The sequence below is a fragment of the Phytophthora sojae genome (genome assembly GCF_000149755.1).
Source record: "Phytophthora sojae unplaced genomic scaffold PHYSOscaffold_5, whole genome shotgun sequence".
NCBI classification, from domain to species: domain Eukaryota; phylum Oomycota; class Peronosporomycetes; order Peronosporales; family Peronosporaceae; genus Phytophthora; species Phytophthora sojae.
In genome coordinates, this window is record NW_009258119.1 from 3,798,509 (window position 1) to 3,818,956 (window position 20,448).

The window sequence follows — 20,448 nt, forward strand, 5'->3', positions numbered from 1 at the left end:
CCGATCGATCATCATCCGTCTCAATTGAAAATGCCGACAGCTCAACCGAGTCTTCATCTAGTCCAAGCATCCGTGCAAATGTCTTCTCCGCCATTCTGTCAGGATCATCCCCCATTCCACCCCCATCTCCAGTATCTAACGCGACATCCTCTTCTCCTCCAAACTCCATCCCGCGCGCACGTCTCTCCATTTTATCCACCAGAGCAAGCCACTCCAGCGCCTGTTGTCCTTGCTGCCTCGACGTCACATTTCCTAGAGCTGCCTTCCCTCTGTCCGCAGCCGTCTCCTCCTGCTGCTCCACTACCAGCCTGTCCCTCTCTCTTCTCCTGTCCTCTTCCTCCCTGTACTTGTCAGCTTCCTGCCCTCCATGCAGCGCCGTCGGGTGTCGTCTATTATGTCGAATGACCGTCACCGCCGGCCGCTCCTTCTCCATCTCCACCGACGGCACCACGCAGTGTGTCCTCGTGAACCTGTAGGCCTGCACGTCCTTCGCCTTGGGCCTGGGCGTCACAAACACCTCTTCGGGGCTATGCTCCCTTCTCAACCTCTCAATCTCCTCCCTGTCCTTAGCTCGCTGCTCCACCAGCTGCTGCTCGTGGCGCGCGCGGGCGCTGGCCTGCCGTCTCTGCTGGCCTGTCAGCACCCTCAGTCTCTCCACGTTCTGCTCCACCTGGCGCCGTCTCTCCGTCCTCTTCTTCTCCTCTTCCTCTCTCACCTCCCGCGCCTCCTGTAGGCGCTGTTTGCCTGTAACTTGCGCGTTGAACGCCCACTTGTGGCGCTCGTCGTGCGCCGTCTCCATGAGCTCCAGCAGCTTCAGCCGCGCGTTGCGCTGCGCCGCGCCCATGCTCTGCAGCGAGCTCTGGTAGCGCGCGTGCAGCTCCGTCAGCATCTTGTGCTGCTGCGCGCTCAGCTGCTTTTGGGTCCGGTCGCTCTTGCCGCGCTGCAGCCGCTGCAGGTTCTGGCGGTAGCGCTGCGTCACCTGCTGCGCCAGACGCCGCTCCTGGTCGCGCACGGCCAGCAGCCGCCGCCGTCGACGCGCCGCCTCGTCCTGCCGCGAGTACAGCTCGATCTCGCCCGAGCTCAGCGGGATCTGCCCCAGGGACGCGTCGCGCCGGCGCCGCGGAGGAGCGCGCACCGCCATGGTCGAGGAGGTGTCTTGGAAGTGGTTTGAATTATTTAATAGATGGGATTGGAGGAAATTAATACCTTGTTGGAGACGAAGTCCCCCCTATAATCATGCGACTCTGATTTAGTGAGTTTTTACGTCTCTTATATACACTCCTCTTTACTTTTTACATCAATTCTGCACATAAAAAGGTTTTATCGAAAAATTCTGATCAGCTCGTTACAGTCAAACCTTTTTATATGAGGCCCTGTTGGTGACCATCTACTACAATGACTCATATAAAATGGACTCAGTTAAAAAAATTATGTGGTGCACGTAAAGAAATCGTGCATAGTTCGCTGCCGCTTTGCCTTCACCGTAGTCTCTCGAACCAAAGCGGTCACGGTCTGTAAAGCTCTTCGTTCTCTGTCAGTCTGCTCTCCGCATTGCAGCAGAAATGCAGCCAGCTCCATGCAGTGTCTCAGAGCAATGGCAGGTTGAACTGCGGGTTCCTGTTCCTCCTCTTCCTCCTGCTCGTCCTGCGAAACTGCATCACTTCCTGCCGCTTCGTCCACTAGCACATCTGGCTCGTGCACAGGAACGTCTTCGTCCACTACCCGATACTCACTAGCGCTAACAGCGCCCTCCCACCTCGATAGCATCGCCGTTAACTCCTCCATCGCGTTGCTGGATACCTCCTCAATGTAATCCGTGTCAGCACGGGTCCTTCCTAGCATCTTTCCTCCCAAAATGCGAGTCTTGACCCAGCAATTTGTAATTGTCGTTGGCGTCACACCCGCCCAAGCATCAATGGAAAATTGGACAGCTTCCAGTACGTTGAGCTTGCGTGTAATGTTAGCTTCAAGTGCATCCAAACACCACCGCACAAAATACTTTCGGTACCGAGCCTTGAACGACCTGATAATACGTGAATAAAAAAAACACCGTAATAGAGATGGTTAGTATAGGCTACCCCACAATATAGATAAAATATTTACCTGCATCCAGCGGCTGTACGGCGGATGTCATGTTAGGAGGGAGGAAGTGAACAGTCACATGAGTCAGGTTTTGTAGAATCTTGTGGCATGAAGCATTGTCGACTAGAAGTAGGACCTTGCGATTGGCGGCCGCCATTCTCATGTTGAAGAGGTGCAGCCATTCGTCAAAAATGACGGATGTCATCCAGGCGTTCTTGGAGGACTTGTACAATATAGGTTTACCTTTAATCGCCGCTCCCTTTTTAAAGCACCTCGGGTTCTTGGCCGTACCGATGACTATTGGGTCGAGCTTGTCGGAGCCAGTCGCATTGCAGCAGAAGGCCAAAGTCAAACGTTGCTTCTCCTTTTTCTTGCCCTTGCGAATAGTCGTAGCTAGCGCTCGATTAGGCGCTAAGCGATAGAAAAGCGCCGTTTCGTCGAAGTTGAACACATTCTCGGGTGTAAACTGCGCCACCAACTCTTGTAGCTCTAGCCTCGCATCTCTCACTTCATCAGCTTCTACACCGCCACCTTCGCCGTGTAGCGTATGGGAGCGGATCCCATTGCGCTACTCAAAGCTTTGAAGCCAGCCGGTGCTTAGCCGGAGCTGCGTGGCATCGATGCGTAAGCGCTCCGCCAGCTCATGCGCCTTCAGCAGGAGCTCGTCGTCCGCCATCGCCGTTTTAGCTTCGTTCTGGAAGAAAAAATTCCCTCAGTTCCCGCTCGAACTGAGGGAATTTCACTCGGCGCCGCTTGGTCGCACTCAGGTCGACGTGGCTGAAGTAGGAAGAAGGCAGGTTGCGCAGTCGGGCGAGTGTGGCACGGCTGACCCGGGCCTTGAAAGTTGCGTAGATCCACTCGGCGAGCATGGGGTTGTTCATGCCAGGATTCTGCTTGAGCTTTATGTGCACTTGGAGCTTTTGTTCTAGCGTCAGACAGGTGCGAGGAGACATGGCGAGCGAAGAAGGCTTGCGGCAGGCGTTGAGTGTTGAGCAGTGGTGCTTTGAAGAGTGTGTGGCCGTGAGCAGTGTGAATCAAATAAACAGGTGAGACCTAATTTGGTCCCCAAAAATGTGACTCATATACCTTGTATGCATATAAACAGAGATCATACAAAAACTAAGTGAAATATTTGGTAGCGACAAAGCCTGCATCAAATAAACGGCATGGCTCAAATAGAGAGGATCATATAAACAGGTTTGACTGTAGTATCATTATTCGGTACTTTAATAACGTGCGAAATCGTCGTGATAAACGTCTAGGCCAAAACCAGAATTAAAACTGATCTGTGTCCGGTGAAATGTGACCCCAATTCAAAAATATACTGCTTTCAGTAACGGGGTTACATGGAATAGTGACCCTGTCACTATTCCGGGATGGCTACGTCGGTCACTCCCCTGGATAGTGACCCAAGTGGCCTAACAGATACATTTTGTATGACACAAACCATAGGGAACTTAGGATTTGTATGCAGGCCAAATCTGTACCAACCTATAAATACATTCAGTCTTAGATCTACCGCTTTTCAAGTCAAGTCGTCCCCTTCAGACCAGGGACACGTGAACGGCTGTTCACTTGGAGTTTGTATACTCCTGCTTCCTCTGTTAAGAAGTGCTGTGTGCCCCGTCACATTCAGTATGAGGCCTGGAACGAGACAAACACAACTAGGACAAATTTAATGAAACAATCTCTATTAGTAAAGATATCGATGGGCGGGAAAGGTCGCATCGAGCAACCCGCTTCATCTTTGACCGCGCTCGCGCTTCTTCCAGCAGGGACGATGTCCGGCCCAGATGCGCGCTCCTTGTGGCACTTTTCGCCGCCTCGCAGACGGAACAGCGTTCGCTACAGGCCATCCGAGACCTGAGGCGGAGGTTGCACGACGAACGGAGACGCTGGGAGTGGTAGCGACTAACCAGAATGCGGCACTACATCACGATCGACTGTCTGAAGGAGCCTGAGCAGTCCGCGTGGATGGACACCTGGCTTAAAGGAACCGATGAGAATATGATAACTGTGACAAGCCTGTCTCGGTAAGGAAGCTTGCTGTATTTGGTGGATTAACTTATCTCTAACTCCTTTGATCTGCCTCAGTGCCTCGTTCAACCAACTCTTGTCGAGATTCGTGCTGTACTACGAGATTCCTATCTACAGTACAAAAGGTGGTCGCCCTAGGAAGCTCCAGCACCACCATCAGGTGCTGGGCTTGTTGTTGGCGTTCTACGTAGGTTGTGAGTACCGCGGACGCTTGTGCTTGATGTTCGGGGTGCCTCCCACGCTTACCCGAGTTCTAAACGCGGCCGAGGATGCACTCGCGTCGGCATTGTGCGGCTTTGCGCCCGCTCGGATTGTGTGGCCGTCACTTACAAGGCAGCGAGCGCTTGCTCAGCTCGTGGCAGCCAAAGAGCCCATGCTCCAGTTTACCTGGGGGTTCTTAGACGGCAAGAACTACAAGGTATTTACATCACCGTTTGTATTCGCTTGATCGAATTGTTATCTAACTACACAGGTTGTCTAACTACTGTTCCAGGTGCAGCAGCCACCGGGCCGCGACATTCAAAACGCCCACTACAACGGATGGCTGCATGGTGTCTTTGTAACAGGCACACTATGCTTCTCGGCGGACGGGCTAATTGTCTGGGCGAAGCACAACTGTCCAGGCTCGTGGAATGATGGCGGCACGAGCCTGGACTTCCGCCGTAAGCTAGCATCACGAGAGCTAAACCCCGACGACCGCTACGGGGTAGTTGCAGACAGCGCTTTCCCGTGTAGCGCTGGAATGACCGGCAAAATTCTTACGCCCTTGAAGGAGGGTGACGCGAGTCGTCTGGTGCCTTCCGTTCGTGCAGCAGCAAAGGCGTTATCAGGAGCAATAACATCTATCCGCCAAAGCGCAGAGTGGGGAATGGGCTCGATAGAAAAGGTGTATCATCGTCTGGTGATTCCGCTGCCTTTCGATAAGAACAAGCGCCAACAGCGCCTGGACAACATATTTCGGCTTGCCAATTACAGGGTGCGTACTGTTGGCATCAGCAAGATACGGACCACCTTCGTTCGTGGCAACGATGACAGGAGATACAACAATCTGCACTAAGCGAGAGAACCGATATTACTCAAGATGTAAAACTCAACACGTTCCTTCCTACACGTTCTGTGCTAAAGACCTCAGCTACTTGTTCTTTTGCATGGTTGAAATCAGCATCATCATTTGCTCGTAGCGTTGCCGGGCTTCAGCACGGTCTTGCTCCAGACGAGCTTCGAACTGTCGACGTCTCTCTGCTTCTTGGTCTCGGCGTTCTTCTCGAGCAGCTTCTTCTTTCTTCAGTTCGTCACGTCGAATGGTCTCGCGTTCTTCTCGCTCCCGCTTCTCGTCTGCGCGTCGCTCTTCACGTTCTTCGCGGCGGCGTTTCTCCTCGGCTTCGGCACGGCGGTCAGCGTCTTCGCGGAAAAATAAAAGCAGGCCTTTCATCTCCGTGCCCGTAGACGCGTAAGCAGTCTCCGCTCGCTTAAGGTCTCTGTCGATAGCGTCCATTCGCGCTTTGGCGCGCGTTCGTTTGGATGCTGCATACGTAGTCGCCGTGGAGCCCTCGGACGTGGATCGTTTTGATTTAGCTCCCGGTTCGCGCCCACCCATCTCTTTGAAATTGTCTCGGAGAACGCGAAGGTCCCGCCCACCGAGACGATCGCACGTGGTGTTTAGTCTTTTGTACCTTTCAGACTCCAACGCGTCCGCTTGGGCGCGGTCAGGGTTCCGCTGCAACGTGGGACCTTCCGGCGAGGCGACAGAGGGCACAGGCTGCTTGCCGCAAGCCCTGGGGCGTACCACCGATCGTTGGGTCTGGGCACTACGAGTTTTAGACGCCGGAGGCGTACCGGCGATGCTTCTCGGGGACGGGATGTGGGCGCTTAACCCGCCGCTAACTCTGCCACTGCCATTTTTCGCCTCGCTTGTGATGGCAACCTCGTCGCGGTCACCCACACCACCACCTTGTGCCTCCTGTTCGTCGTCGTCGCCAGTAGCGGGGAAGTCGGAGTCCTCGATGAAGTCCGCCGCGATCTCGACGGGGACGATCCCTTGAGGAGTAGTTACGGCCCCTATGGTAGTAGATCTGCCTTCCTGACGCTCGGCAAGCCTCTGGATACGGAGGTCGCGAGAGTTGCTGGGATCGGTCGGTTCGTCGGGCATGTTCTCGTCCAAACTCCTGTCCCTTTCGCCAAGTTGAGCCGAGGCCGAAGTACTGTCCTTCTCCTCTTCCTCCTCCTCTTCCTCCCCATCCTCTTCCTCCTCTTCCTCCTCATCCTCTTCATCCTCCTACTCGTCTCCGGCCTCTTCGCTGTCATCGGCGCCGCCCTTATCGGAGATCGGCGTGCCCTTGTCCTTCTGATTGAAGGTGGTGGTCACTTCACTCAGGATGAGAGCGTCGTCCTGGCCGTTGCCGCGCCCGTCGTGGGAGGTGTGCGCCCCGCCCTTCTTCTCAATGGCGAATTGGATCACGTGAGACATCAGGATGGCTCGCTGCCTGCGTGTGAGCTGGTCTCCCTGGTTACCCGTCGGCTTGGGCTTGCCGTACAGGGCGCGGAACTTCCTCCGCAGCGAGTCAAAATCACGGGCGTTCCATTCGCGCTCCTTGGAGACGTTGTAGTGGGCGGCTACGGCTTCCCACATATTTCTACCAGTCGGTAGGATTTTAGCGGCTATATCGCACAGCAACAGCTCTTCCTTGTCGCCGTAGTTGTGGTAGCCTGTTTGACGTCCATGCTGCACGCAAACGGAGCGGAGATAGTAGATTAGCATCTCGGCTTGTCAGAGAAATATACAGAATATACATGTATGTGTGCCCGCATTCGAACCCCAGGACAGATATATGTAGTGGAGGGTTTCACGGAAGCAAGCCCAGCCCACTCAACGGGCGACATCTATGGATCGACGCCATCAAGCTGGTAGTAGAATAGAGAGAACAGTAAAACCAATGCGATCGACAGAGAAGTCGGTTTGGTAAAAGACGCTGGCAGAAGGTCTAGCAGGAGTCGTCGGCAGGAAGCAGCCGACAGCTAGCAGCAGAGACGCAGACAGAGATCACTTTGAGATTTACCTCTAAACCAAAAAGAGAGCTTTGGTTTGCCCGGGAACACCAGATTCCCTCGTAGCCCCGAAACCTACTACAGTGTACCGGTCTACCGTGAACAAGATCTGATGGTATTATGTTGTTTGCAAAATGGCCAAGCGGATGGAGAAGCAACAAATTTCTCGAGTGGGGACGTCGTCCAAAACTCTGTGACCAACATAGTTTTGGATGTCGGCCCCTGAAGCAACATGAGCACAGCGAACGTGATGCTCCGCTAGTTTTAACCAATGAAATGACTTGGAGGATGCCGTGTACGCATGGGTGTGGTTGGTTGTTTTTTTTGGTCATGCAGTAGATCTGTTTAGTGCCGTGCACGAAAGTCCCCACAAATGCACTAAAGTACTTTAGTGCACTTTTAACGCACCTGCACACAACTGATGCTGGAAATTAGCGCGTGCACTAAAGTACTTTAGTGCATTTGTGGGGACTTTCGTGCACTGCACTAAACAGGTCTATTGCATGACATGCAGCGCTGCGTTATGCAGCCGTCCGGCTCTAAGCCACTGGTTTGCTGCTTTTGCTTTACTGTTCATTCTGCGATTTTGTCTCCAGGCACGCAGAGAAGGAGATCAGACCGAGGATGCGTCTTCTTCATCTGGTGTTGGTGGTTGTCGGGGCGCTGGTTGCAGTCAGTCATGGGGTGGAAGCTTCGCGTGGCGCTCCAAAGTTGAGGGCGCTAGCGACCAGCGATCGGTTCTTGGTGAACGGCGAGGACGTGAGTGAGGAGGAACGAAGCAGTCGACGGAAACGACGTCGCCGACGGCGAAGGCATTACTGGTGGATTGGACACGATGATGACGACGACGATAGCAGCAGCGACGATGGCTAGCGTGTAGTAACTCGTAGTGTTTCTAGTAGTTCAAGAGAGCTAAGAAAAAGTTATCGTCGCAATCGATTGGAACGAGTCAATTTAGCAAGAGAAAACGTTGCGAGTTTTTTTTTTCGGGGTTCTATTTCTTGTTCTCAATCCAGTATCTGTAGAAAACTAAATCTCCTAAATGATCATACCCCTAAACAGAAATGTACTATGACTCGTGGCAGTAGTGTATTCGTTGGCCGGGTGTATTTGTTTTTGCGTTGTATTTTTCAAGCTGAGAGCTGGAAGATGTACTAGTAAAAGGCAAAAGTCAAAACGATCCGACACGCGAGTATGATATCCGACACAGCCTTGTCTAGCGCGATCATAGGTCATTATCCAATTTTTAATTGAATAATCCGCAAATTAACCCCCCCCCAGCGCGAGACGCTGTATTTGACACGATTAGACAAAAAGCTTAAGTTGTATTATACACGTTAAGGATTTTTCCACCTATTTTTTGTATGGAGGCATACAAACTTGAAGTCAATCGAGGGTAGGTTTGTGTCCCATCCTTTCCCGATCAGTCTGCAGAGCCGTGCGTATTACTTAATCTTCGTATTTCCTAAAAATAAGGTGCTAGAGGTGTTCGTCAAATCAGTATTAGGGATTACAGGCGTTTTCGTACGCCACTCGTTTCGAGCTCACTTTAGAAAATTCGCCGCGGCCGCACAGACCTCATCCGGCCATCTTCCCCGTGTCGATACCAGCTTTCAAGGCCAAATGGGCACCCAGGAACCCCGTGGAAGTCGCCTTCGTCTCAAGCAACTGAAGCCCACGAGGCACAACGCGAGCGTGTGGATGCCATTGCTGGATCCTAAGGAAGTCTGTAAGGTGCGTTGTTGATGTACTGTTAACGTTTGTTCAGGTTTCTAGAGGTGTACGAACTAACTTGTATGGTTTGATAGCAGCGAAGATGAAGAAGGGACCGTATGCGGGCCGACGAAAGCACCACAGACGTGGATCCGATGCAAGGTTACATTCATGTAGCTTGTATTGTACATGGTATGCTTCTAACGTTATCGTGTATGTACCGAATGCTTAGATTATGCAGGTCCAGCGTGCCTCGCGATTGATGCCCCGGTGCTTCGTCCAGAGCAAATGAACGGCTGTGTAAATTAACCAAGCCCTGGAATCGAGTATCGCCGTCGAAGTCAGGCCATCGGGTACAATCTGCTACGATGCAGATGCGCTTTCAGATATTCTGACGTTGTGTGTGTGTGTGTGTGTGTTGAGGAATCGTTTAGGTTCTGATCATGAAGGAGCCTCAAGACAGACCCGCAAATACATCAAGGAACCGCGAATGGCTCGGAAACGGAGCGACAGGGTTCGTTTAACGTGTACATACACGATACGGATGTGCTTTACTAACTACTATCATGTATGGTACAGGGGTGTCCAGTTTTCTGTTTGCTGGTGGGCTCATCTCGTTCTAGAATGAATGTGGGGTAAGTCTCGCCTCCTACACGGACCACCAAGCAGCATGTCACAAGCTACTCAAGTCAAGGGACGACTCCCAAGGTTCACGAAGCGGCATCCTCACGGTAACAGCGACAGAAGGACCACGAATTCATATGCAGTCAGATAAAACCTTGCTGATAATATACAAGTGGCATTTCCGGATGAAAATATGATCATTTTCTAAAGGGTATATTTGTCGCTACTATGAGCGGTGTGTCACCACGGGCTGAGCATGGAAGCTTTCTTCATGCACATGCGACGATGAAGGCTCCCATCTACCCTAGTCGTACATTGATAATCGACAAAGCTGTTTTCAATAGTACGTGGAAGTGTTCAAACTCCGTTTGTCTCGCTATCGCTAAGTTCTGTTATCGTGTCTCATACAATATACTATAGATTCAATCGTGTATAATACACGATATAGTCGTTTCATCAAAAACATATATGGAAGCGATCAACGCTAAGTCCTTCGCGCATTTGATGCCAGTAGTAATGGATTACGGTCGCGAGTGACAACACCCCTGAGCAAGTACGATAGGCGCTTAGGTACGTAGTTACAACAATAGAGCATTTGGTTGGTGATGTATGTACGCTAAAGCTTCAAGCGATGTAGTCATCCTTTGTAACGAGGAAGCAGCATCGATGAAATGCAACGACGGGAGGTAGGCACCGTGACCCTCGCGGAATAACTTAGGCGAAGGCTCGCGAACGAATCAGTGCAGGCGGTGACTGGCAGCTACCGCGGTACGTATTCGACGGATGTGGAAGCGTCGCGTAGCAACGCAAGCGCGTACGATGAAACGCAATATAATCTGTGCTGCAGCTCTTCCGACTCTTTTATTGACTTGATTTCAATATACGTTCGCCATGCTAGCCACCATCTGACTTGAGTCTCAAAATTTCGACAAAAAAGTTATCTGACGACTGCGCTGTTTTTGCACGGTATGGACACGTTAGGCCCAGTAAGCTGTATCGAGTAGGTATGTTAACAAACTTGATACACGTTAGACTAGAGATGCCAAGTCAGAGCTAGGGGCATGGACTGGCTTTGGTAGATACACGATTGGATTAGTATGGACTAAACTATAGGTGCCCAGCACGGGATAAAACAATAACGTGTTTAGGGTTTCGGTAAATAGGCGCATCCAGAACCTCTCGCGCTGGGGGGGGGGGTTAATAAGCTACGGCATGATCAAGCACTGATGCGCCTGAACAGTACATATATACATGTATCGGAGGAGCAACTGTACGTATCATGAAAAATACATTTCTTACCGCTGTAAGACCGCTATCGGCGTCAGTGACCCGACACTGCTAACCTGCTCCAGGGTGTACGTTACAAAGTACCATATTCAGTTATTTTGATTCGCAGGTCACTCATTCCTCGAATATAAACGCTCTCGCTCACATACAGAAACGTCCTTACCAATATTAACATACATGTACTTCTTAGTTTGGGCACTCAAAAGCGCGATTCGTACACATTGATTGATTCGTACGATTAAAGTTATTATTTACTTCGTATGTACGAATATTTGTGTTGTGACGACGGAATACTGTACATCGACAGCGTTTTGCACGGCACAGACTCCTACACTATTGTACATGTATTAGGCACTTCATGTCGTGTTTTGCTGTTCATTCGGCAAATTAATCTCCAGCCGCGAAGAGCTCCGAGCCTCCAACAAATTATGCGTTTTCACGTAGTGTTGGCGATTGTTGGCACACTGTTTGCAGTTAGCAATGATCTACCAGTTTCGACCGATGTAACTGCGTTGAGGGTGGGAGCATCCACCAAGCAGATCTTGGCAATTAACGACACTCAGAAGACTGACCACGCCGCTGAGCTGGCGGATCCAAACGAAGAGGAACGGAGCACTCGACGACGTCGACAAGACCCTTCTTTTGGTTTCTGTACGACGACGACGACGATGATGACAATTAACCCACTCGGAAGGAAGGTTCCGAAGTCCCACCGTAACGAATGTTTCTCGAAGACAATACCATTTGGATCGCTGTTTCTCAACCGGTCAATTCTTCTGCTGTACCTTCTTAGTCTCCTTTTTCTTCTTCGTTCTCGTCCTCGTTTTTTGGATCCTCTTCTTCCTCCTCCTCGCCTACCCTCCTTTTTGCTCTTCCTCTTTCTTTTACTCACCAAAAAGGCCTTTCTTTTCGTCCAAACTATCGGCATCTTCCTGGTGACCGACCGACCGACCGACAATAAGCGGCCAGTCAAGACATCGCCACCGATCGATTCTGTGGCGTCACCAGGGATTGATAGTAGCGCGATTTTCTTCCTAAATTACTATAGTAGAATTGACAAGGCCAATTCAATTCTACTATTCCAATATTAACCCATTCTAGCAATCCAGAATACTAAATTAATATTACTATAGTAATTTAAATTACTACTGTCGACCACCAGGTGTCCTCCATGTCGACCACCAAGGTATCCTCCATGTCGGCCACCAGGGTCCTCGTCGATGGTTTTGTCTGCGAGCTGCATGCGACACATAGTTTTCTTGTTGTGCTCCAACAGCACCTACATCTCAGCACGTAGATTGTCTGTACGAAGGCTACTCATCACAAACTCAGAATACACGCTCTTCAAAAGAGTAATTGCGTCATCAAGATGGCGGACAGAGGACTCCAACTTTTTCGATGCCTCTATCTTCCCCAGTGGACAATCGCCATGAGGCGGCATCATGCGCGCCCTCACGTTGGATGCGTGCTGCCAGCGGTACAAGGCACCTTCCCACGCGTTGGGGCTTGCGTGTGGGTGGCAAGCGAGCTCTTGAGCACACAGCAGGCAAACGTGACTGAAAGTCGCTGCTTCGCCACTCTCCAAGATCACGTTGGGCGCATTAAGTTGATGGGACAGTTCCCACACGTCATGGCGGTCGCGGTCCAGACGGTGGTGACGAATCTCGAGATGGACTCCAAATGCGTCCGCAGTGGCCGAGGACGCCGGTCTTGGTGCTGCCGTCGGTGGTAGCGTGGACGAGGTGACAGCTGGTGGCGAGGCTGGCTCGGTTTCCGGTGTCCATTATGGCGGTAAGTTTGTCGGAGGCGGCGAATCCAGCGCCAAACCCACAATTGGCGTCGCCGACAAGCCCGCGATGAGTACTTGGAGCTAGGACACAGGGCTGTGGAAATATAGATTGTTTATTGATTGACGGCTCAGATCTGGAACAATCAATTATTGCAATCTCAACAATCTCACAAACAAAAAGATTGCAATCTAAGTTCTCGCTTGTATTTCCTCTGCTACGTCCATATTTTTACTGGTTTGGCGGCGCTATCGCTCTAAGACCTTTGCTTGTGCGATTACATTTGTGTTGAGCTTCAAAAACCTTGGCCAAATGCAATGTTGGGTCTTATATTCATCATGGTGAGCGTGCACCCCATCCAGGCATCCAATGACCCCTCATATCCGCATTTCGAAGCAGGAGAAGACACATAATGGCTTTTAGGAGCTAGGATCGGTTCCATAGGTTTGACGTTGCGTATTTCTCTACCGGATCGCGGGCAAAGGCTCAAAATCAGTATAGGAACAATATGGGAACGGGATTACCGATTGCGATCACGGAGCAATCAATTATTGTGATTGACAATCTCGGCAATATTACAATCGCAATCACTTTTTCCACAGCCCTGGCTAGGACACTTCACGGACGATCTTGGTCGAGCTTGGTTGAGCGAGCGAGTCGGAAAGAGGTTGTAGACTTGTCGAGCTGCTGGAAGATTACAGAATGAGCCCAAACCGAACGCTGCAATTTGTAGCCTCCAATCGCTCACTGCAGAGAGCTAGTAGACCGGTCCCGTGCGACGAACCGCGGCCGGCGAACGCGTGAGCCTCCCAGCAGCGAATTCGCTTCCTCCATTGAACCGGCCAAACGCCCTGCGTTAGCCAATATACCTCTAGTATCCAAATAGTACTATATTTAGCCAAAACACAACTAATATCTACTATAGTAGAATGTAATCAGCCAAGGAAAATTCTACTATTACTATAGTCGAATAATATTATTTTACCGGTAATATTAAAGAAATTCTACTACTGGTAATATCTACTATCAATCCCTGGGCGTCACCCTTCAAAGCTGTCTTTGTGGAGATTTCGCGCGAAACAGTGAGTCTGTTGATCATCGAGAGCGAAGCGGCAAACACGGCAACCAACAGTACGCGGTGTGGATTCATTGGGGGACGTTGGGTCTTGACAAGTTGGGGGGCTGTAGAACTGGATGGCGAATTGCAGAATGCAGTGGCGGATTGAATTCCTCATGTTTTATAACAGCGAACGATATCCATTACTAAGTAGTTCTTAATAAAGCTCTCTTCCTATTCGGCAGACAGAACCCTGGTATTTAGTCCAAAACTACACCATTGATGATAGACGCCCGTGTCGGAATGAGCGTTGGCCTCGTGGTTGCATTCGCTGGAGGGGTCGGAGTTGGTGTAGCTTCCTCTTCTTCTTTTTCTTTTTCCTGCTCTTCTCGCGTTTTCTTCTTCCTTTTCTTGCCGAAAAACGAGAATCTTTCTTCGTCATCTTCATCAGGGGTGACCTCCAGAGCACGATCTTCATCCGTCGCCAAAAAGCGGTCGTGGTTGTCGTTCATCTCCACGCCAGCCCCCTTCAACGAGGTTTTTATGCCAGATCCGGCGACGGCCGACAGAAATGTGGCCACGAAGGCAGTCACCAAAATTACTCCGTACACACGCATTGGGTTGCTCTTGTGACTGCGCCGTGAGCTACTTGGTCGAGACTGTGGTGTTGAGCGAGCAAATTGCCAAGTGAAACGCTAGGAAGCAAAGCGGATTAGGCTGCCCCGGGAAGTTATCGAGACCAGAATCATCGAGCCGGAGACTCCGGCTGAGCCGTCACTTCCAATGAAAATCATCAAAGCACACATCTGTAGGATACACTGCGTGCTTCGGATCCAAATGGACCATTTGATGGGCGTTGAACGCTTCACCAAGGATGAGAGGCTTCAACTTGAAGCCACTTATCCTCGGTGGGGATTCCTCGACGAGAATTTTTATGACTCACAAATACTACCGACTTGGCGTGTATATTGTTACATGTAGCTTTCGTTGGCGGCCCGCATTGCACACCGTCCTCGGAAACACATACTTACGTTCCTGTCCGCTACCTATTTGCTCCAGCCAGCAAGTACTCAGCTCGGTCGCCGTAAGAGTCTTACTTACAGCGACTTTCCAACCAGAGCCGAACGCATGGCGCTGATCAGCACGGGCACCACCTCGGGCTCGGCCAGCGTCGACATGTCTCCCAGAGAGTCCTCCTCGCCGTGGGAGATCTTGCGCAGCACGCGACGCACAATCTTGCCACTGCGCGTCTTGGGCAGCTCAGGGACCATGACGATGATGTCAGGCGCCGCGAACGCGCCGATCTTCGAACGGACCTCCAGTACAAGCTGCTTCTCGACTTCCGGGGTAGACTCGACGCCGTCCACCAGCGTGATGTAGCAGCAGATACCCTCACCCTTGATGCGGTGCGGGATACCGATGACGGCCGCCTCGGCCACCGCGGTGTGGCCCACAAGAGTGCTCTCCAGCTCGGCCGTGCCAATCCGGTGGCCAGACGTGCACAGCACGTCGTCGATACGGCCCGTGATGAAGTAGTAGCCATCTTTGTCGCGACGGCAGCCGTCACCGGTGAAGTACAGGCCCTTGTGCGAAGCGGTGTATACCTCCAGGTAGCGGTTGTGATCGCCGTACACGGTGCGGGCCATGCCGGGCCACGGCGAGCGGATGCACAGCTGGCCCTCGATACCATTGCCCTCGATCTCATTACCGTTCTCGTCCGTCACCACGAAATCGATGCCGAAGAACGGCTTCGAGCACGAACCAGGCTTCATAGGCGTCGCGCCGGGCAGGCCAACACCAATGTGTCCACCCGTTTCAGTCTGCCAGTACGTGTCCACGATGTAGCACTCGCGGTTGCCCACCACCTCGTAGTACCATTTCCACGCCTCCGGGTTAATCGGCTCGCCCACGCTGCCCAGCACCTTCAGGCTCGACAGGTCGTACTCGCGGATCTTGTCGTCACCACGGGCCATAAGCGCGCGGATGGCCGTCGGGGCCGTGTAGAACTTGGTCACCTTGTGGCGCTGCACCAGGTCCCAGTAGCGGCCGTGGTCCGGGTACATTGGCGTGCTCTCGAACATGACGGTGGCCACACCGTTAGCCAGCGGGCCGTAGACGATGTAGCTGTGGCCCGTGATCCAACCACAGTCAGCGACACAAGCGAAGACGTCGTCGTCGTGGATGTCGAACGCGTACTTGGCCGTCATCATTGCGTACAGCAGATAACCCGCTGTAGTGTGCGCGATACCCTTGGGCGTGCCCGTGGATCCCGACGTGTACAGGATGAACATGAGGTCCTCGGCGTTCATGAACTCAGCGGGGCAGTACGGGCGGTGGAGCAGCAGCTCGGCGTCCATGTCAACGTCGATGGCCGGGTTCATGTTCACCTCCGGGTTGTGAGTACGCTTGAACACGAAGACCTTCTGCACGAAGTCGAGGCCGTTCAGGGCCACATCGACCGTCTTCTTGAGGGGCAACGTGCGGCCACCGCGACGGCCCTCATCGGCCGTGAACACCCACTTGGTCTTGGCGTCCACGACACGGTCACGAAGAGCGTCCGCGGACAGACCCGCGAAGACCATGCTGTGGGCCGCACCGATACGCGTACAGGCCAGCATGACGAAGACGGTCTCCGGGATCATGGGCATGTAGAGAGCGACGGTGTCACCCTTCTTGACACCGGCGTGCTTCATGGCGTTAGCGATGCGGCACGTCTCCTCCAACAGCTCCGTGTACGAGATGTTGCGGCCCTCACCGATCTCGTCGGCCTCCCAGATGATGGCCGTCTTGTTCGGGTGCTTCTTGACATGACGGTCGATGCAGTTGACGCTCACGTTGAGCTGGCCGTTGAGGAACCAACCCACGTCGCCCTTGGCCACCGTGCCCACGACGGTCTGGTCGAAGTCGCGGAACCAGTCGAGGTTCTCGCGGGCCAGCTCGCCCCAGAAGTTCTCCGAATCCTCGAGCGAGCGCTTGTGCATGGCCTCATACTGCTCGAGGCTGCCGACGTGCGCCGTCTTGGCCAGCTCCGGGTTGACCGGGTACACGCCGTTGAAACTGATGCCTGCGATGTCGCCCATGGTGCTCTTCCGTTTGTGAGGGCCAAAGAGGGCGGTGAACTTTATGGCCGGCGGCGGCGCTGCCCGAGCCGAGTCGCAGCCAGCCACGCCACGTCTTTATTCGGACCTGCAGATACAAAGCCCGCCTCGCAGGCCTCCTGTCTATGGCGAGCTGCGTCATCTCGTGCGGCAGTTTTGCTCGCGGCTCCAGTCGGCCGTTCCTAGCCCCAGATCGCAGCGCCAACGTGGCGCGTCACCTCGGCCTGCTTTCATGACGTGGGGCGCCATCGCAGCCCCACACATCGCACCGGGAGGAAGCAGCCGTTGCGTTTCAGGCTCTGTGGTGCAAGCACTGAACGCCCGCCGAACCTGGAACCTGGACTTTAGCGCAGGCCCTCGACCACCAGGCCTTGTTAATTAAACGCCGCGGCGCGCCAGGAGCAGCCCCTCGAAACTCGAGCCATGTTGGGCCTTGCAAACGAGCGCTCGCCGCGGCCTTGTCCGGCCGAGGAAGTGTCTCGCGGGCGCACGACAGGCCCATGCGGAAGAGCGCGGACGCTCGGGCTCGAAAGCGCTAGCTCGGCCACGTCAAACATGTTGATGAGATGAGCCTGGGAGCCGCGTGAACCGGAGCCGAGATCATCCAAACAATTCGGCCCGGAAGATGCCACGGATCTTCGAGTCCGGCGCCTTGGCATGCATCGCCCGCCATGCAGGCGCGAGCGTTTCCTCGGCCAGCGTGGCGCTCGATGCCGGGCCGTCACAATGAGCAACGGAGCGGTTAGCAGGGCCCACCAATGCTGCTTGGACGCGTCGATTCCGGCTCACTTCTGAACTTGTGCGACACGCATGACGCAGAGACTGAGCGCAAAGTGACGCGCGCTTCAACTTCAGCTTCCAGAGTGCACTTTCAGGGCCCGCGCGAACTTCCGCCCTGGACCCGCAGAATTCCAGTGCGAACGCCAAGCGCAAGACAACGGGGCACACACCACCACCACACCAACGCGAAGCGAAATGGAGAAACGATCAATTCATTATCGAAAAGTACGTGCGCCGACTCAGCAAGGAGCGGGGCGATTGCGACGACTACCAATACACAGACGAGCGGGGATTAAAAATTGAGGTGGGGTGCGCGGCGTACGCGGACGACTTAGAACGACTTGCCGACGAGTGCCGCCTTGGTGTTGGTGATCAGGATCGGCACCACCGACGGGTCCGCCAGGGTCGACACGTCGCCCAGCGAGTCCTCCTCGCCGTGCGAGATCTTGCGCAGCACGCGGCGCATGATCTTGCCGCTGCGGGTCTTCGGCAGGCCAGGCACCAGCACGATCAAATCCGGAGACGCGAACGCGCCGATGTGTGCGCGCACTTGCTGCACCAGCTCCTTCTCGACCTCCTTCGAGGACTTCACGCCTTGGACGAGCGTCACGAAGCAGCAGATACCCTCGCCCTTGATGCGGTGCGGGATGCCGATCACAGCGGCCTCAGCAACGACACTGTGCGCGACCAGCGTGTTCTCCACTTCAGCCGTGCCGATACGGTGGCCAGACGTGCAAAGAACATCGTCGATACGGCCCGTGATGAAGTAGTAACCATCCTTGTCACGGCGACAGCCATCGCCCGTGAAGTACAGACCCTTGTGCGTCGCCATGTAGGTGAGCAGGTAACGGTTGTGATTGCCGTACACAGTGCGGGCCATGCCGGGCCACGGCGAGCGGATGCATAGCTGACCCTCAATATCGTTGCCCTTGATCTCGTTACCGTTCTCATCAGTGACGACGAAGTCGATACCGAAGAACGGCTTCGTGCACGAACCAGGCTTCATGGGCGTCGCGCCGGGCAGGCCAACACCAATGTGTCCACCCGTTTCAGTCTGCCAGTACGTGTCTGCGATGTAGCACTGACGGTTGCCGACAACTTCGTAGTACCATTTCCATGCCTCCGGGTTTATCGGCTCGCCCACGCTACCAAGGATCTTCAGGCTTGACAAGTCGTAGTCCTTGATCTTGTCGTTGCCGCGGGCCATCAACGCGCGAATAGCAGTTGGGGCCGTGTAGAACTTGGTCACCTTGTGGCGCTGGATCAGGTCCCAGTAGCGGCCGTGGTCCGGGTACATCGGCGTACTCTCGAACATGAGCGTGGTTACACCATTGGCAAGCGGCCCGTAGATGATGTAGCTGTGACCCGTGATCCAACCGGCATCCGCGACGCAGGCGTACACATCGTCGTGCTGCAAGTCGAACGTGTACTTGCACGTGATCATAGCGTAGAGCAGGTAGCCGGCCGTCGTGTGGGCAATGCCCTTGGGGGCACCCGTGGATCCTGACGTGTACAGGATGAACATGAGATCTTCTGCGTTCATGAACTCGGCGGCGCAGTACGGGCGGTGGCGCTTCATCTCGTCGTCCATGTCAATGTCGATCATGGGGTTCATCTTGACCTCCGGGTTGCGCGTGCGCTTGAAGACAAACACGTTGCGCACGAAGTCCAGTCCGTCCACAGCGACGTCCACGATCTGCTTGAGCGGCAGCGTGCGGCCGCCGCGCTTGCCCTCGTCGGCAGTGAAGACCCAGTGGGTGTTGGCGTCAATGAGACGGTCACGAAGAGCGTCGGCCGAGAAGCCCGCGAACACCACGCTGTGCACGGCACCAATACGCGTACAGGCCAGCATCACGAAGGCGATCTCCGGGATCATGGGCATGTAGATGGCCACCGTGTCGCCCTTCTTGACACCGGCGTGCTTCATGGCGTTAGCGATGCGGCACGTCTCCTCCAACAGCTCCGTGTAGGTGATCTCGCGGCCCTGGCCGATCTCATCGGCCTCCCAGATGATGGCCACCTTGTCGGCGTGCTTCTTGACGTGGCGGTCGATGCAGTTGACGCTCACATTGATCTGGCCGTTCAGGAACCAGGCCACGTCGCCCTTGTTGACGGTGCCCACGACGCTCTGGTCGAAGTCGCGGAACCAGTCGAGGTTCTCGCGGGCCAGCTCGCCCCAGAAGTTCTCCGGGTCCTCGAGCGAGCGCTTGTACATGGCCTCGTACTGCTCGAAGTTCTTGACGTGGGCCGTCTTGGCCAGCTCCTGGAGCGGAGGGTACTCTCCGTTGACGCTCACGCCGGTGCTGTCGCCCATGGCTGCTGTGATGTGGAGAGAAGGTTCGAGCGGGAGGGCGCGGTGCGCTCGGCAAAGCAAATTGCGTAGTGGGGTCGGGGCTGTGCCGAGCGGAGGCACCGGACGGGTGGCCCCCCTTCAGAATCTAGGGTGACAACTTGCACTCGTTGCAGTTTGAGGTACTACCCGCCGATAGTGATATAGCTTCGGAGCAGAGTCTTCATGAGCGGATAACATTGTATTAGCGAAGCAAACGTGCTACGGAGCTTTATCTGTTATGCGTGTCTCTGGGAGTGGATATGTTTGGTAAAAATGCAAAACTAATAGTATTCATTAAAGCATGTTATTCGTGCGGTCCACACTGACGGCTGTCGATAAGAAGCGGGGGAGCGCCAAGTTGAACTTGTTCAGTGAACCCATCTCATGGGCGGCAATAAGGACATTAGCAATAGTGGTTAATGTGCTATCCTTTGTCAAGGCACCGGTACTTAAGAACATTTGACCTTCGACATCATAAAAACCGCCGAAGCTTGCGTTTCCAAACCGCTGTTAAAGGCAAACAGCTTGGTCTCAGTATGGTCTTCGGCTAAGTGCGAGTCGGCCTCGCTCAGTATTCGCTAGACACGCAACATAGCTGCATTGCGT

General features: G+C 53.7%; 7 protein-coding genes across 7 annotated transcripts; 2 read left to right on the forward strand and 5 right to left on the reverse strand.

The window, feature by feature from the left end:
* Positions 1–7: 7 nt before the first annotated feature.
* PHYSODRAFT_441940 (hypothetical protein) lies at positions 8–1,129 on the reverse strand (the record flags this gene model as incomplete). Its single annotated transcript, XM_009530959.1, has 1 exon — positions 8–1,129. A coding segment is annotated over one exon (1,122 nt), but the record flags the coding sequence as incomplete, so codon positions are not given.
* Positions 1,130–1,863: 734 nt separating this feature from the next.
* On the reverse strand, positions 1,864–2,650 carry PHYSODRAFT_387036 (hypothetical protein; the record flags this gene model as incomplete). Its single annotated transcript, XM_009530960.1, has 2 exons — positions 1,864–2,023; positions 2,079–2,650. Coding segments are annotated over 2 exons (732 nt in total), but the record flags the coding sequence as incomplete, so codon positions are not given.
* Positions 2,651–3,999: 1,349 nt separating this feature from the next.
* Positions 4,000–4,270, forward strand: PHYSODRAFT_409997 (hypothetical protein; the record flags this gene model as incomplete). The annotated part of the gene is made up of 2 exons (XM_009530961.1): positions 4,000–4,115; positions 4,177–4,270. Coding segments are annotated over 2 exons (210 nt in total), but the record flags the coding sequence as incomplete, so codon positions are not given.
* Positions 4,271–4,339: 69 nt separating this feature from the next.
* PHYSODRAFT_508430 (hypothetical protein) lies at positions 4,340–5,176 on the forward strand (the record flags this gene model as incomplete). The annotated part of the gene is made up of 2 exons (XM_009530962.1): positions 4,340–4,537; positions 4,613–5,176. The coding sequence occupies 2 exons, from the start codon at positions 4,340–4,342 to the stop codon at positions 5,174–5,176; spliced, it is 762 nt and encodes a 253-aa protein (XP_009529257.1).
* A 75-nt stretch (positions 5,177–5,251) lies between these two features.
* On the reverse strand, positions 5,252–6,877 carry PHYSODRAFT_302010 (hypothetical protein; the record flags this gene model as incomplete). The annotated part of the gene is made up of 2 exons (XM_009530963.1): positions 5,252–6,284; positions 6,399–6,877. The coding sequence occupies 2 exons, from the start codon at positions 6,875–6,877 to the stop codon at positions 5,252–5,254; spliced, it is 1,512 nt and encodes a 503-aa protein (XP_009529258.1).
* A 7,852-nt stretch (positions 6,878–14,729) lies between these two features.
* Positions 14,730–16,712, reverse strand: PHYSODRAFT_504885 (hypothetical protein; the record flags this gene model as incomplete). The annotated part of the gene is made up of 1 exon (XM_009530964.1): positions 14,730–16,712. One exon carries the CDS (start codon positions 16,710–16,712, stop codon positions 14,730–14,732), a length of 1,983 nt encoding a protein of 660 aa, XP_009529259.1.
* A 991-nt stretch (positions 16,713–17,703) lies between these two features.
* On the reverse strand, positions 17,704–19,876 carry PHYSODRAFT_546262 (hypothetical protein). The gene has a single exon (XM_009530965.1). It carries the CDS (start codon positions 19,822–19,824, stop codon positions 17,842–17,844), a length of 1,983 nt encoding a protein of 660 aa, XP_009529260.1. The 5' UTR covers positions 19,825–19,876; the 3' UTR covers positions 17,704–17,841.
* Positions 19,877–20,448: the final 572 nt, after the last annotated feature.